Source organism: Salminus brasiliensis, chromosome 6 (assembly GCF_030463535.1).
Source record: "Salminus brasiliensis chromosome 6, fSalBra1.hap2, whole genome shotgun sequence".
Classification (NCBI taxonomy): Eukaryota; Metazoa; Chordata; class Actinopteri; order Characiformes; family Bryconidae; genus Salminus; species Salminus brasiliensis.
Window position 1 is genome coordinate 15,872,542 of NC_132883.1, and position 16,339 is coordinate 15,888,880.

General features: G+C 40.4%; 1 protein-coding gene across 3 annotated transcripts in view; it reads left to right on the forward strand.

Moving 5' to 3' along the window:
• The window catches only part of magixa (MAGI family member, X-linked a), a 78,288-nt gene that overhangs the window by 34,951 nt on the left and 26,998 nt on the right, over positions 1-16,339 (forward strand). For all 3 annotated transcript variants that reach the window (XM_072681833.1, XM_072681835.1, XM_072681834.1), the window contains exons 7-12: positions 57-127; positions 1,573-1,740; positions 6,313-6,772; positions 7,732-8,239; positions 8,470-8,533; positions 9,612-10,010. In XM_072681833.1, the coding sequence (XP_072537934.1) occupies positions 57-127; positions 1,573-1,740; positions 6,313-6,772; positions 7,732-8,239; positions 8,470-8,533; positions 9,612-10,010 (1,670 nt within the window). The remainder of the gene's footprint in view (positions 1-56; positions 128-1,572; positions 1,741-6,312; positions 6,773-7,731; positions 8,240-8,469; positions 8,534-9,611; positions 10,011-16,339) is intronic.

The following is a 16,339-nucleotide window of genomic DNA, read 5'->3' on the forward strand; positions in this document are numbered from 1 at the left end:
TGATAGATATAGAAACACTCTGATCACTCGTTCACTCAGTGTGTACATTTTTCCAGCCATAACTCAAAGACGACGAGCTGGCTGGACCCGCGGACTCACAGCAAGGAGATCGTCAGCAAGACAGAGTGTGAGTGTAAAACCCCCGCACCAAAACCACCCCACCCCTGCCTGTACTGTACTGTACTGTACTGTGTGGCTTCTGTGATGAGTGTGTGTGTGTTCTCTCAGAACTTTCTCCTCATTTTCTCTCTCTCTCTCTCTCTGTCTCTCTCACTGACATACACACACACACACAATCTATCTCTACTGTGGAATCCTCACAGTGAGATTAATGAATTCTCAGGGTACTGAGAATGCTTTCTCCATCTTATCCCTATGCTGTCGCTGCCATCCAAGCCACTCCCTTAGTCACTTTTTTAAGCTGACAGTGATTCTCTTACTCATACTGCACTAGAATGTTTTTCCAAGAAGGTCATGTTGGTTCATTCCCTTCAGAATTCACAAACACATACAAATAAATAAATAAATAATTTGTGACTTTGTGACACTAATGTACATATAGTCATATGCAAATGTTTGGGCACCCATGGTCAGATTTCCTGTTTTGTTGATTTTCTAAGTGAAAATAAGGCATTGAGTCCTCTACAGGGAAAACACTTCTGCATAATTAAATATAAAATTACTTAATTTGCTTAATTTATCATATGACGTTTGAAGGTTATGGCACATGTTAAATTCAGGAAAGAAATCTGATTGTCTTTTCTGTAAAAAGACAAGAGTGTTCGAGGCTCATAGTTTGTTACTTCCATGTAATTATCCTGTGCTAAGATAAATACAGTTTTCCATTCTAGGGCCCCTTTACTTACTAGCTGCTATACTCATTACTGCACTTTACACTTTGTTTATATGGCATATCCATACATATCCACAGTTTACTTATTAGTATAGTAACTTAGTTTGCGCCGGAAATCACATTTCTACCATTGTTTAAGACCCAAGCAAATTCTGATCTGTGTAGATTGTGCTAGAGACATCTTTAGCTTACAGTGCGAGGAGGATATACAAATAAAATACATTTCAGAATACAGAGAACACTGTTCTGCACCCTGTTCGTGTCCTGTAGAGGATTTGTTCACTATTTCACTTAGTAAATACTTTTGCATGTGTCTGTAACTATGATATAGGTTTTTTAATACCGTACAGCAGTGGTCACTCATTATTTACATTTTTGACTTACTTATCCACAGTGACTTATATCTGAATCATGTTACATCAGTCTAGGACCTACCTAAGGACTCTTATTGGTGCCCAGCTGGCAAATTAAACTGTTAGAATTGTTGTACAGTGCAATAGTACACCGAGTAGCCAGCAGAGGGCACTATGGTTAAGCATTCCTGGGTTTGCTCTGATCCCCCCCCCCAAGTCAATAAGCGCAGACAGGGCAGGTCTGTAGACATTAATATGAATGCTGCATTAAGCATGCCATCTGCTGACTTGACAGCTAACTGTTTTTTCGGAATATGCGTGTCTTGTGTGTGTGTGTGTGTGTGTGTGTGTGTGTGTGTTTCTCAGTGCCTCCATTCACAGACCAGCCATCTGATTTGAAGGGCTATTCCATACACACACGGCTGTCCAAAGGGCCGCGGGGATTCGGCTTCAATATTGTGGGGGGCAGCCGTCCCAGGGAATTTCTGCAGGTGTACAGTGTCACACCTGGAGGACCACCTGCACTTAACACAGGTAGGCCTCTGATTCCGGATGAGTGTATTTGAGAGGACACTGATCGTTTTATTCATTTCATTCTGCAACAATAGGAACGTCCCAGTCACATTTTTAGCCTCCAATCTTGACCTGAGTCAGTCAGTTTTGCGAATCTGCTGATCCGATATTTACATTGTCATTGGTAACACAGCTTCACCTTTCACGCGGGTTCAACTTGGTAAAATCATCTGATCTAAGTAACGTTAGGCTGCCAGTTACATTAAAGGTGGCATAGAATGCATTATTTGAGTATTGAAGCTGTTTATGATGTGTTATTAATAAGTATGTCACTTTGCTTGGGGTAAAAGAAATGCTTAGACGCTCAGTTATACAAGGTTATTTACCAACCTGTAATTCTTCCTCAAAATGATACACACTGATTTTCTTTTTATTGTGGGTTTGTGAATAAAAAGTGATGAGCTCTGCTTTTATTGGCTGGTTTATGTCACCATGACATCTCTCTCTAACCCAGCATAGCATAACCTTTAACACTGTAACAAGAACCATTTGCAATTATTTCCAAGTCCTCCTGGATAGTGTAACTGTCCTCTCTGGTCCTCTTGGTGTCCAGTCGACATGGTATGTGGTTAGCCACCTGAAGAGATTGTAGTATGGTCTGGTAGGATTAGCTTTTTTTAGCCAAGCACATGGCTAGCATCTGCTCCTGGTTCTTCCCTGCCCATCACGCTCTTCCCTCGTGGCTCTTCCCTGCCCGTGGCATGCTGCTCTTCGCAGTGGTGCTTCCTCCGGTCGGCCCTTTTCGAAGGGAACCCCCTTCTGCTACCCCTTCTAGCCTTGCTTTCATATTTTCCCAAAGTAGCCGTTGCGTTTAGCCCCTGGAAAGGCTTTTGTTAAGGGGCTGGGCTTGTGAAGATTTTTACACAACAGTTTTTGAGCTTTGGAGCTTTTGGAGTTTTTCATTTTGCTGCTCTGTTTTACTTACATGGGTTTGACCCAACAGTGTTCACAAAATGTCCCTTCTAAGGATGTCCCCCTCCGATGCAATGGAAAGGGATCGAGGCAGATCCAGGCATGTAATGACAAAGATGCAGACGTTGTTTTAACCATAGTGTTCAGAGCACTATGTGGTATCCTCAGGATGCCATTACTGGACATTATTGCCCAGCCGGAGCAAAAGAGTGTAGAGTCTGCAATGTGGAGCTATTTTACAGTGGACCATGAAAACAGAGCATCAGATCTGAAAATGTATAAAACAGAAAGTCTCATTATAGGTTTTAACTCTGTATTAATCAGCAGCTCATCTTATTTAACTGTGCGGCTGTATTATTTATTATTTATTATTATAACACAAAGATCGGTATCGGCTGATACTCAGCATTAAGCATTATTCAAAGAGTACTTCAATGTACCAAACTCTCCCAGGTAAAATAATTTTTTCACTGTAATGTAGAACTAAACAGATACATTTACTACCTTTTTGAAATGGCCAGTTTGTATGTCTTGTCAGGTCAACATCAGCACTGCATTTTAAGGTTGTCTGTTCCAAGTGAAGTAGCCCACTCCTTTTTCTGTGAATGCGACTGTGCATGCGCTGTTACTGCTGAGTGTGTCATTTTTCATTTTACATGCCGCTAGTTCAGAACCCAATTTTGACAGAAGAGCAAACACTGGCATAGCAAGTGTGCTACTTTCATTTTCCACACTGCAGACATTTATCCTGCTTGGTTCTGAAAACATGGTTCTCATTCCTGCAGATTGTAGATAATGTCCATTTATAGAATTTAAACAGTGTCATACATAAAGTGCAGTAAAGTAAAATAGTGGTAACAAAATGTGAATTAGAATCAGATTTTTAAAAATGCTGATTCATTTAATGATGCTCCAAAACTGATCCTTTAGACTGGATTGGGAAATCTGGTAAATGTGCAGACAATAATCAGGTAAATGTGTACAATAAAGACAGAAGGCTCACTGTCATGGTTACTCATTCATCAGCTCTGTGCAGGATATCTGAATTTAGAAATGTTGTCTTTTACGTCATTTATCACGTCAACAAAATCAGATCAGCTCGCAATGATAAGAGTTTTTTTTTAAAAAAAAGGACGGCCACCAGAGGGCAGTATATCGAAACTGGACTAAACCTAAAATATCTCAAGAACTCTATCAGGTACCATCAGTCAGTATACACCATAATAGTAATGCATGTTGTCTCTGCCATGCAAAAGTCTCTAAAAGTCTCCATTTTTGGCATTTTTCTTTTTGACATAATTGCACTTTTTCATAATTTGTTCTTTACATTCTGTCAGAATTTCATGATGAAAGGACCAATAGAAATGCTCCAAACATTGTACATTGATTTTCATTAAACATTTTATTTTTCCTTTTCCTGTAAAGTTTTTGGAAATTTTTGGGATACAAATTTTACCTGATGATATATATAAAGCAAGACTACAATATGAACATTTATTTTTTTCTCTTACATATAAATATTTCACTTTACATTTTGATTATAAAAATAGGTTCATGTATAAATAAAAAATAAAAATATGCCACAATCTCCCGTACAACTCCAATAGTGAACATTTAACTTCCCACAACAGAGGCTGAGCTGTAGCTGCTAATGGAATCAGGAGCAGTCTGGGAGGTGATGATAATGCTGGTGGTCACTGCTTAAAATATTTATTGCACACATAATAATTTAATGTCTTTAAAAAATGTACTTTTTCTTGTGTGCAAATGTGCACTCAGTGCTGGGAAGTGAGCATCAGATAAAGCAAAGCATCTTTTTTGCTAGAATGAACATGGCCTTACTCAACTGAGAGAGACAGACACTATCATCCAGTGTTGGATTTTATTCTGATCATCATGAGGATAGAGAGGGATAGAAAAGGGATGAAAAGAACAGATAGGGAGAGAGAGAGAGATAGAGAGAGATGAAAGATGGATTCTGGCTAAACAAGATGTTCACTCTCCATGTTCTGTATCCTCTTATCTCTTCTCTCATCCCTCCATCTCTTCTCTCATTTTTTATTCTTACTCTCTTCTCTCTTGCTTGGCTCTTGTCCTCTTTTTTAGTCTGGATTACACTGTCCCCTGTTCCTCTGTATGTCTGTCTCTCTGGATGGATTACAGCGATGTGATTGGTAGGGTCTCATGGCTCATGATTTGAATCTGGCGATCTGTTCTTAATCCTGATGGACTGAGGTTTTAATCTTTCTGTCCCCGACACGTACCGCTGCCTGCTCACGTGTGCTGTACTAGCATACTGGCATACACATGTTCTCACACACACACTCACACATTCACATAGGTCAGTACTTATTCATGCATTGGATGTCCATGTGATCATCACATTGAGTAGGTCCTTTATTTTATTAGTAATTTTTTTGTGTATCTCGTTGTACCTTATGTGTATTATCAAAATGGCAACTTTACAGGAGAAGCAAAACCCCTTCTTAACTTTCAGTGGAAAAGATTTTATCCCAAGTCATTTTGGAAAATTTCTATTGGTCTATTTACCATGATTCATCATGTAAAAAAAAGAAAAACAATGAAAATGGTGTGGCAGTGAGGAGGCGGGAGTGACCCTACGCCGCCCTGATGCCGTTGGCATAAAAAGGGCATGCACAGCAGTTCACAAAGGGGAGACGAACACACGGACTGAGGTGCCAAAACACGGACCAGAGTGCTCACATGTGTACAGACTGTTAGAGCCCCGGTTGGGCTTTTATGTTTTGTTGATTTTTCGTTTGGGTGTGGTGGACGGTGCATGAAATAAAGGTATGTGTGTCACTTGAGCCCTGTGTTGGTTTTGTCTCTGAGCCCCACTGCCAATCGGGTCGCGGTGGTCACGTCCCTTTCCCCAGGGGTCATGCTACAAAGGAGATGCAAGGTTTTTGTAGGACGGTGTTGTCATGCATAAAGACATTTAGATGCATAGAGACGCTTCCGATTTTTCACTGTATCAGCTGTATCATTCAGCTGAGCTCTGTTGCTAAGCAGCGGCCTGGCTTGACATTAAAGCAAACCAGGGCCTGTACAACCCTCAGGCTGTACAGTAATGTTGCAACAGGCCACTTGTTGAGGAACTATAATTTGGTGGAAGGAACTGCAGATATTAAAACATCTTTAATGGCAAGTTTAGGGGTCAGTGTCTGTCTTTCTTACTTTGTATAAAGGCAAGAGAACATACTGTGTGTTCCTTTGAACAACACCACAGCTGTAATGATCCTGACAGCCGGGGCTTCATCGACTCTCAGATAAACCACATCCATCAAGTGACATGCAGAGAGTCACTTGTGTGTTGAAAGTCATCCTTGTCATCTTCATCAGTGTCATAGTCATTTATATCAGGAGTGTCTGAGTATCATAAGAAGCATTGTAGAAAACTACATAATAATAATAATTATTATAATAATAATAATAATAATAATAATATTTAAACCAATATTTAACTTAAGGTGTATTGTGTATTATGATAATTGATTATAATAAACTATAATTCCATATATTAAATTTTTTTTGACTGCTCTAGTAATTATGTCTCCTTTCTCTTTCTCTCTCCCTCCCTCCCTCCCTCCATGCCATCAGCGGACATCCTGGTCTACATTAACGACTTGTGTGTCCTGGGTATGTCCCATAAGGAAGTGGTGGAGATGCTGAAAGCCGTGCCTATGGGCCACAGTGTGGACGTGGTGCTGCGCAGAGGTTACCCCATGCTTTACAATCCCGATGGCTGCCCCAAAACCAGCCTGTCGTCTCCCGCTGACCCGGCTCCGGGCTCGGCCCAGCCACCACCTCCCCCCGAGGGGCTCTCCAACCTAAACCGCACCGTCTCCCTTCACAACGGCTTTTACCCTCGCCTGCAGAAAGAAGCCCTGGACGCTAATGGCAATGCAGCGGCTCCGCCCTCTTACCCAATGGCCAATGGAAATGCGGGAGGCACAGCTGTAGGGTTGGTGGGCGTGTCCTCCAACCCACCGCCACCACGGCCCGAGAGAATGAGCTCAAGCCACAGTGACACTGAGGTCAGCTCCGCCGTCACACGCAGGTAATAAACACATACAGACATAAACACACACACATGAACCACACAGCTATGATGGAATATGATGTATGTATTGTATATATATAAAACGTGCCGTTGCTTTTTTTGTGAACGTGCAAAATGAAGCTACTACACTGTAATTATGTTGTAGACGAAGAAGTGTGCCTCTGTAAATTCTCTCTTAAAAATCAGACTGTAAAATGGTCATGTAAAAGGGTTTAAACTGTATAAGGAACACAAAACCTAATAATATATAAGTGAATAATAACTATATATGTGAAAATATGTGAGACTTATCAATAGTAAACTAATCATTATCTTAATCAACACTTATTGATTAAAGTGAATTATTTTGATACCTATAACTGATAAATTATTACATGTTTTTGTTTAAATTATTATTAACAATTTGCTTACTGAAATACAAATAATATAATATTATAAAATACAAATAAATAAGAATTATTTATAATTTTAGAAATATATTTTGTTTATTGTATACGACTGTATTTTATGTATATTCTGTATATTAATGTAGGTTATTTGTTTAAGTTGAATGAGGACTGTAATATATGTTTATAAACATATTATATAGGGGTCCAAAAGTAATCATATTTTATTATGAATATGAATTATTTTTATACAATTAAGCTTAATTTGTTATTAAATGTATGTGTATCAAATTATTATTAGATTAGAATGAATAAATAAACCATTCAGAATAATAATTTGTTATTTGTATGTTTGTAAATGGTTGATTAGTCAGGTGATCAACCATTTTTATTAATGCATTTGTATTAATGCACAATGCATCTGTTACATAGTTATTAACAATCATTGACATTGTTATATAATAATTATACTGCTGTTTATTAAGGCCTGTCATCAGATGTGATGTACAATATATTATCTCTTTATTTTTTCTTGAATTCTCTCTATCCCCACTATCCACGCTTGACCAGAGCTTCCCTCATCCGCACATACAACAACAACACGCTCCCTGCCCCTTCTCTGGCTCACCAGTCTTCAAAGTCTTCCGAGAGTGATCTCTCCTCCGGTACTCTGCCTCTCCCTCAGCCTGAGGTGGGCTCTGCAGCCGCCCCACCAGGTGCCCCCAGTAGCCAACGTCCCCTCATGCCCCAGACCTCGCTCGTCATCTCCCCTCCAACGGAGCTCCCACCTTGTGGCTTTAACGGCTGCCCGGCTAACAATCCCCCTCGTCCCGCCCCAGGTAGCCTGGGATCTCCCAGCGGGTCATCTGGGGCCGGAGCAGGGGGTGAGCTGGTGCCCGTGGCTCTAGGGAGGAGTGAAGGAGGGGGGATGGGCTTCAGTGTGACGGCCGGTGGCCAGGGCGGACAACTGGCTCTGGTCAAGAGGGTGTGGGACCGGCGGCAGTGCCCTTCCCTTCAGCCGGGGGACGCCATCATCAAGATCAATGGTGCGGATGTGCAGAGCCTCAGTTTTGCACAGGTAACATCACCCATATTAGGGTCACTTTGGCTGTCTGTTTAACTAAGCTACTAATATGGCTCATAACTACAGCCAAGGTAGTAAAATGAGTCAATTGTTAAAAAAAAAATTAAGTTAACTATTAAATTAAGTTATACAACTTGATTGAATTATCTATTCAGAGTGTGTGTATGTTCAGATTTTTTATCTGGGCAATAGCTTTATTTGATGTTGTTTTATTTTATCTGCAGGTTCAAAGAGTGTTGCAGGAGCATACTAGACAGGGAGAGGTGGTCTTATTAGTTTACAGAGGAGGTAAGTATCAATGCTAATCTATGCTAAATACTGCATAATTACTACACATTACATGTTTTGTATTATTTAATAATAAATGTATTCAATATATATTTTTTATTGATTTTATAAGCATTTTAACTTAAGACAATACAGTAGTTTAAACCATGAAGAAGAAAGAAATATTCCATAATAATGTACACAAGTATCTAGCTAAACAGTATAGGATGCATGCAATTTTTTAGGGAAGTTTCCTTTACCTTGTTTAAACGTTTTATTATGAATGGACCAATAGAAATGCTTTAAAATTAATTGTAATAAGATCTTATTACATTGACTTTCATTGAAAGTTAATAAGCTTTTTTTTCTTCGGCATTCTAGAGTTTTTTTGCGGGACAGCAACATATTATTGATATAATGGATTGTGACTCTCCAAAAACCATTTATAGTTAGTTTGGACCATTTCTATTGGTCCATTTATCAGGACATAGGGTGTGTTCAATTTAAGTAAAGTATAAAAAAATGTTTGTTTGTTTTTTTTGTACGGTTTTGGACAGTGAGGATATGTGAAAATAAAATGTGTATATCACACAGAATTGAATATGTATAAAAATAGCTAAAAACTAAATCTCCCAACCATCCTGCTGGTTATGAGTGAATAGATCGACTTCTCGCTCCTAAAGACACACAGAGTCATCAAGTGTTTAAGAAGCATTTCTTATTATCATTTAATATTGAAAACCTACAACAAGCTTTTTTTATCAGTGTCAAATAAATATTTTGTACATCGTTTTTATATAGCTACTTCATAATTTTTATTCATACATGCTTTTTTTTCATTTTAGATATAAGACGTTTTTGTGTGCCATAGGCGATATGTAATACTACGTCCTACTAATTGCATACCGTATTTTCCCTACATCGTCCTGACTTATCATATAGTAGACTGGAAAGCATTAGGCTACATTACAACAGTAAAGGCTGAAACATTAAACAAGCTCAGGTAAAAATCCACAATGTAGGTTACTGATGGTGCTCTACAATAATAAAGCATTGTCTGCTTAAATGTTTGTTTACTTTGCTTTCCTCTCCTCTGCAGGATCTGTCATCTCACCTGTCTCCTCTAACTACTACAAGGCCATCCCTCCACCCCAGGGTCCTCCAGACTTGACTTCCCCTTCCTCAGATGGGCCCACAACCAGCCAGAGCACTCTCTCCCCACAGTCACCCTCTGGTGAGCTCCCTCCCCTGGTCCAAAGCACTAGCTTCCTGGACTCCGTACCAGTGACCCTTACCATGGAGCCCAGAGACTGGATGGGAGTGGAAGACGTGTCCGGACAAGGGCCTCGCACATCAGACTCCGCCCTGGGAGCGGTCTCAAAAACCCTGACAGATGGGAGAGGAGCGCCCCCTCCCAAAAACCTGGAAGTAGAACTAAGGAGGAGGCCTGGGGAGGGCTTCGGATTCGTCATCGCCTCCCAGGATATGAAGAATGGAAGTGAGTACTTTGGATTTTACTGCCTGATGCAGATTTGCCTTCAGCTACAGTAGTCTGTGCCGGTCCAGATTTTAACTTGTGATAAAAACACATGTCTAAGAACAATTTAGTATAAGGCCATCCTTTAAAAACCATAAATTCCTGCAGTATATGCACTTTCTGAGTTTTATCAATGCATAGCTGAGAATTACAGAGGAAGCATACAGCTGACAGTCTTCGGCCCCACTGTTATCTTTTAACACCTGTTGGACAGTGTTGACAAGCGGCCAAGGCATTTCCTCGTTTCAGTCATTGGCCCTTGTTTACGCTCTGTCTTTATTGGATTAGAAATTTCAAACTTTACGCTCTCATTCACATTTAACACAAATGAACTAACCATGGCATCTAGACGTGCAAGTTATATTTTAGTTTAACAACGAGCAGTTCAGGTGTAGACTTTAGATATTTATTCTCTACTCACAAATACTTAACGCCGGGCTGGACAAGCTTTACAAAACATTGGCAAAATCACATTCAACCCACTGAGAAACTGTTGCTCTGATGTTTAGACTTTCTACACTCTGAACTGAGATTCCAGGAAAAACACAGGACTGTGTTGTTGTATCTCATTGAAAGTAGAATGCTTAAAAATCACAACAACACATTTACCACCATGTTAGCTTTAGTTCTGCTACACAAACAACCCTAAACCTAAGACACAATAGTACAATAGTTGTGCACTACAGTAGCTCTCATTAGACTGAGTGGGATTTTTGCCAAAGTTCTGTAAAGCTTGTTCAACATTGCAACAGTAGCAACAAAAGAACTTGTTTGTAGGCAGAGCCTGGGCAGTGGACTTGCAGTCAATAACAGCAGTTTGTACAAATTGAAAACGTTTAAGGTACACAGGTAATACAGACTCTACTTTTCTTCTGAAAAGTTCAGCTATGGATGTAAGTGTATGTAAGAGGATCTGCCGGTCCTGCTGGTTTACATGGACCTGACGTTTGAGGTTTTCCACACATACTTAGTATGGTAGGAGTGGAGGTTTTGATGTTACTTGTCTCCTTCCAGACTCAAGTTATTATGTACATACAGCCGTATGAAAAAGCATACATATAGCAAGTGTGGTTACTGTAGGGGATATGTTCTTATGTACTACTTCTACTACTAATAATAATAACTTAATTTATATCGCATCTTTCATACATTAAGGATGACGCTCAAACTGCTTTACTATACAATGTTAGAAAGCAAAGAAATTAGAAATGTGTAAAAAAAAGTAGATCCATCAAATAAAATGCCACATTTCAGGGCAAATTAACTAACAGAAACAGATTAGAATTACATTTAATCAAATCTTTAACAAATATTACAGTTTGAACATTTTTCCTGGCAGTTGTTCTTCATATCCTCCTTCTGGCTTGCTCATCATCTGTAACTACTGGTTAGGGGATTCCTTCCAAAATCCACAGTGACCATAGGTACTTTCAAAAAGTCTAGCTCAACAATTGTGTGGACACAACACTCAATCAGTCAGGTCAGCCAGCACTGCTTTACTGTGTCGCCTGATGTGGCCCAGTGCGATCTGTCCAAGGCCATATTCCTGCCTGCATTTCTGCTTTGCTATTTTGTGAACAGAGACATGGCCTTTTGTTTGTCATGTCGTTCTGTCCCACGCAAGAAGGAAGGAATGTGCTGTGTAGATTAGATTGCCATCATTTGTATCCAAGCTGATGCCGTCCAATGGAAAGGAGCCTGTTGATTGCCTTCATAGAGCAGTGAATTAGAACCAGGCTTAGCGGGGAGTAGCCCTGAATAACACCCTAATCCTGCTTTATTTCAGCCGATCGGGCCGGAGAGACCCAAACAAACGGGAAAAAGCAAATCCCACCATTTTGAGCTGTTTTATTCCCGTTGTAAAACAGGAGGGCATTTCTGTGTGCTTCTCAAAACGTATGGCTGTTGTGAGTCATGCAATTGTGCAATGAGCGCACGCACGGAAATGAGGCTTAATTAGCAATCTAAGCATGATTCAGTCTGAGGGAAGACGCAGATGAGCGCTCGAGCCTCGTTTAATGATGCCATACGAGCTGAGGTCACGTCACGCTAAGCCAGAATAAAGGAGGGGGCTCCGTCATGAGCGAGTGTCAGCGTATCTCTAGGGTTTGACATCACGCGCTTTGACATCACTGCTCTAAAGGTTAAATTGTTGTTATGCAAGTTGCGTTCTTCAAGGTCAGGCCGCACTTTTGATGTTGTGACGTAAGTCACGGCGGTCAGTAATGCCTTCATTTCCACTTCAAACGGCATCTGGATCGGTCATTTGCATAAATGCTTTTGTTGCACTCCCACCCCCCGCTTTAACACAAAGCTTTTTACATAACAAAACCAACCAGTTTCTTACGTGACTGAACAGGTTTTTGTGCTGGACAGTGACTCCGTAAAAGCCTCTGATTCCAGCTCATGTGATGCAATTTTAATACATACATCTGCTGCCACACTACTGTCTTTTACCTTCTCTCTCCCCCGCTTCCCTGTTGCTCGCACGCCCATAGACACTCATACAAGTATGCATGACTTGGCCCTTTTTTCACTATCTTTACTCTCACGTACATAATAATCGTATAGACACATACACCCCCCCCACACACACCCCTGTTCCTGTGCCCTTTTTGTTGGGAGTGGATTCAGTCTAATACTAAATCTCCCTCATATTCTTTATTCTGACTCAAACATACACAGGAAACACACACACACACAAATGCTCACACGCACTCCCACAGATATTCCCTGTCATGCTTTCCCTTGCAATCTACCTCCCTCCAGCTCTCTTGCTCTCTCTCTCTCTCTCTCTCTCTCTCTCTCTCTCTCTCTCTCTCTCTCTCTCTCTTTTTCTCTCCACTCCCCTCGTACTGCTCTTCAGTTGCACTCTTCAGAGCAGGAGTGCAGGCTGCCCCTCTCTCTCTCTCTCTCTCTCTCTCTCTCTTCGCTCTCTTCGTGAGAAACAGCTTGTACGGAATTTCTGTTGCATTCCTTTCCTCCAGTTTGATGTCATTATAGAAGTAAGGTCAGCTTACCTTCTGAATTTCCACCGGGACCCGAGCGACCAAAGATGTTGGAGCGGCTCCAGTCAGCCATGAAATCCGTCAAGGACTCCAAACGTAACTACCTCACTCTTGTTCACACTTAAGTGACTGTTGTTGTTCCGAGTGGGTTTTACGCTCGTGGCATGGGGATGTGCTTTACAGCTTTTCTAGGTGTGCTTGTTTTCACGTTTAGCTGATTTAACCACCTCTCTGAAGTATTTACTGTGAGGCTCGTGTCTGAGGTACGTAGCTCATGTCTTTTGTGGGAACCGTACATGTGTATGAGAGAGAGTAAACAGTGTGTGTATGAGAGTGTGAGTTGAAAGAGAGGCAGAGAGAAAGAGCGCATTGTGTTGTGTATGAAGTCTTGGGGGACTGCGGGGTAGTTATGGTGATCCGTGTTGCTTTGATTTGGCCCCGGCACTAATTATCCAGCAGACTGGCTCTGTGCTTTAGCCAACCTGAAATCTCAAATGCCTGAAATATTTCCAGCTGCCTCTTGGTGAGCTACAGTCATGAATGGCCTAATTCTTCACTTCTGCACCGGAGTGAGATACAGGCTCTCTCTGCAAAGCACATCAGTGCCGGGGTCTCCCCTGACTGACATACGGTTGACAATAGAAGAGAAGTGGATAGAGATTCAAATGGTCACTGTTGACAAACAAATCATGCATCTCGGAGGTGGTTCTCTATATCACAAGATCTTAAACGGCACTTATCAGACAAACCATATTGAAAATCTAAGTCCTTTACAAGCAATTAACAAAACATTAAAATACATTGGATGTCCAAATGTTTGTGGACAACCCTTCTAAAGAATGCTTTCATCTACTTAAAGTTGCGCTACTACTTGCTGACACTAATGCAAATACACACACACACAGCTTGTCTAGTCTCTGTAATGAAGTACTGTCAATAGAATAGGACTCTCTGGAGCAGATAAACATGAATCTATTGACACCATGCCTGAAGACACTTGTGGGCTACAGGGATATAAAGCCCCTCAGCATTGAGCTGTGGAGCAGTGGAGCTGCATTCTCTGGAATGATGGTGCTCCAGCCAGTACTTGAGATGAGTTGGGGATGATGTGAGTGGTAATCAGCCAACATCCTGACCTTACTAACGCTCTTGTCACTGAAGTAGCAGTGCTACAAAATCTAGTAGAACTCTTCCCTCAATAGTACAAACAACAAAAGCAGGATAAATTGTTTTATTAATACCCTTGATTTTGGAAGAATGAGCAGGTGTCCCAGTACTTTTGTCCATATAGTGAAGAAAACAAATACTACTTTATAAAACAAATACTTCTGACTAAAAAAGAACAAAAGAAAGGTCGATATAGCAGATAACAAAATAAATAAAATTATACAAGCAATACAGATTAAGATCAGTATAATGCAAAGTGAAATTGTAATAAAATAACAATGGGAAAAATAACTAAAATGAATCAATAATAAAAGGTAGAAATATGAATGAATGAAAATAAATAATAGTAAATAAAAATAAAACTAAGACCATAAAAATGTTTATAAAATAATCTATAAAATAATTTATAATCTAAAACCTATAAAATCTATAATCCTGACAGTATCTTTTTTTTTTTGCATGTAAAGATGTTCAAATGTTCAGCCTTTCTCAGCTCTATGGTTTGGATCATAAAGGCTGAAAGCTGTCCTGCTTTGTGGAACAACTAAAAGAGAAGAACCACAGATCACATCATCATTTGGTTCATAAACTAAAAGCCAAAAGCAGGTAGTGCCTTACAAACTAGTGAAATCATTTTAAAACCAGGACAGAAACAAACAGGTAGCCAGTGCACAGACTTTAGAATAGGTGGAGATAAAGCGTGAAAGAAAGGGCTCTTAATTTCATGTGCGTTAATGTCACTTTGGGACAGTCCATGTCTGTCAGTCCATTTGTCATTAAATGGTTATTAAATGAAAGAGCAGCTGGCGTTTTTAAGTCGTTTATAAAGGTTTTGCTATGACAGCAACAGTTAGGGATAGTACATCTGAGTAGATGAGCATCCACACTGGGCCAGTCTCAGCAGAACATGCTGTATGGGATATCAGAGGGAAAAAAAGAATGAATCTGATCCAGTTCTGTAACAAGTCCCTTACTCTCACACTGTGGGATGAGAGATGGTGTTGACAGCTGTGTGGTGTGTTTCATGCTATGGTGGAGTAGTTTGTAACATGATAAACTGACTGTGGTCTAAAATGCCCAGATACGGTTTTACCACCCTGTTATTTTGCTGATTTTCCTTCTGTGCTGGGCTTTGATTGGCTGGTGTATTCTCAAGTTTTGTTGGATTTCGCTAGTGGAAGTGACAGGAAAGCTGGTAATCTTGTGTTAGCCTTTAGCCTAGCACGGATACCCACCTGCTTCTTTAGCTTTTTCTTTGTCGCACACCGCTTTCTAAGCTACTGTTCTGTGGACACTGGCACAGGAAATACTGCAGTGATGGGGGGCCTGGTTTGCAAATTTTCCGATATCTAGCAGAATCTGGTGATGAAGTGTGGCTTTCAAATATTGTCTCAGAAAATTAAATAAAAAAAAACAAACAAACATAGGTTTTACCACTTTGCCAGCTTTGACTGGGGCTACACGACTTTTGCTAGAGGTCTGGGTGTATGTAAATCTCTGGATCTGTATCGGCCAGCGCTCAAAGTTTCGGTATGGTACAGTTGAAGATCTCAAAATGATACCAGTCTCAGTACTGGAAAAGAAAAAGCAGTATCAGTCCATCTCTTACGACTGCTTCCTGTCGCAAACCCCTTTTGTGTTCTGAAAGGTCATGGGCGTGCCTCTTTGCTCTGTGCTTTTTGTGCTTTTCTTACGTTTTTTTCTGGATCTGCTGTGGTTTCACATAGTAAATGAACATAGTGAATCAACACTGCATGCTTACCAATCTGCCTCTGTCATAGTTCCCTTTTGACCTGGCTTCATGTAGAATTTGGCAGCCTACAAGCTTGTAGCCTTGGAGGTTTTTAACCAGTAAATCATTGACAGAAAAAGAGAACAGTTCGACGGTCCATTACACATTTTAGCCCTCTCCTCAAATTTAAAGCTCTTGGTGTGAATTGTTTAAAATGTTTAACAGTAAGAGGACGGCCATGACAGAGAGAAAAAATAAAAATACACAGAATAAAGTTCAGTTCATGTCAGATTAGCCCCGCCAGTTTGTACAAAAGTCCCTGTATTTACTGAATAATACACCTTAGTATGTAATAAGACTTTTTTATGTTAAGGGGTTAAATG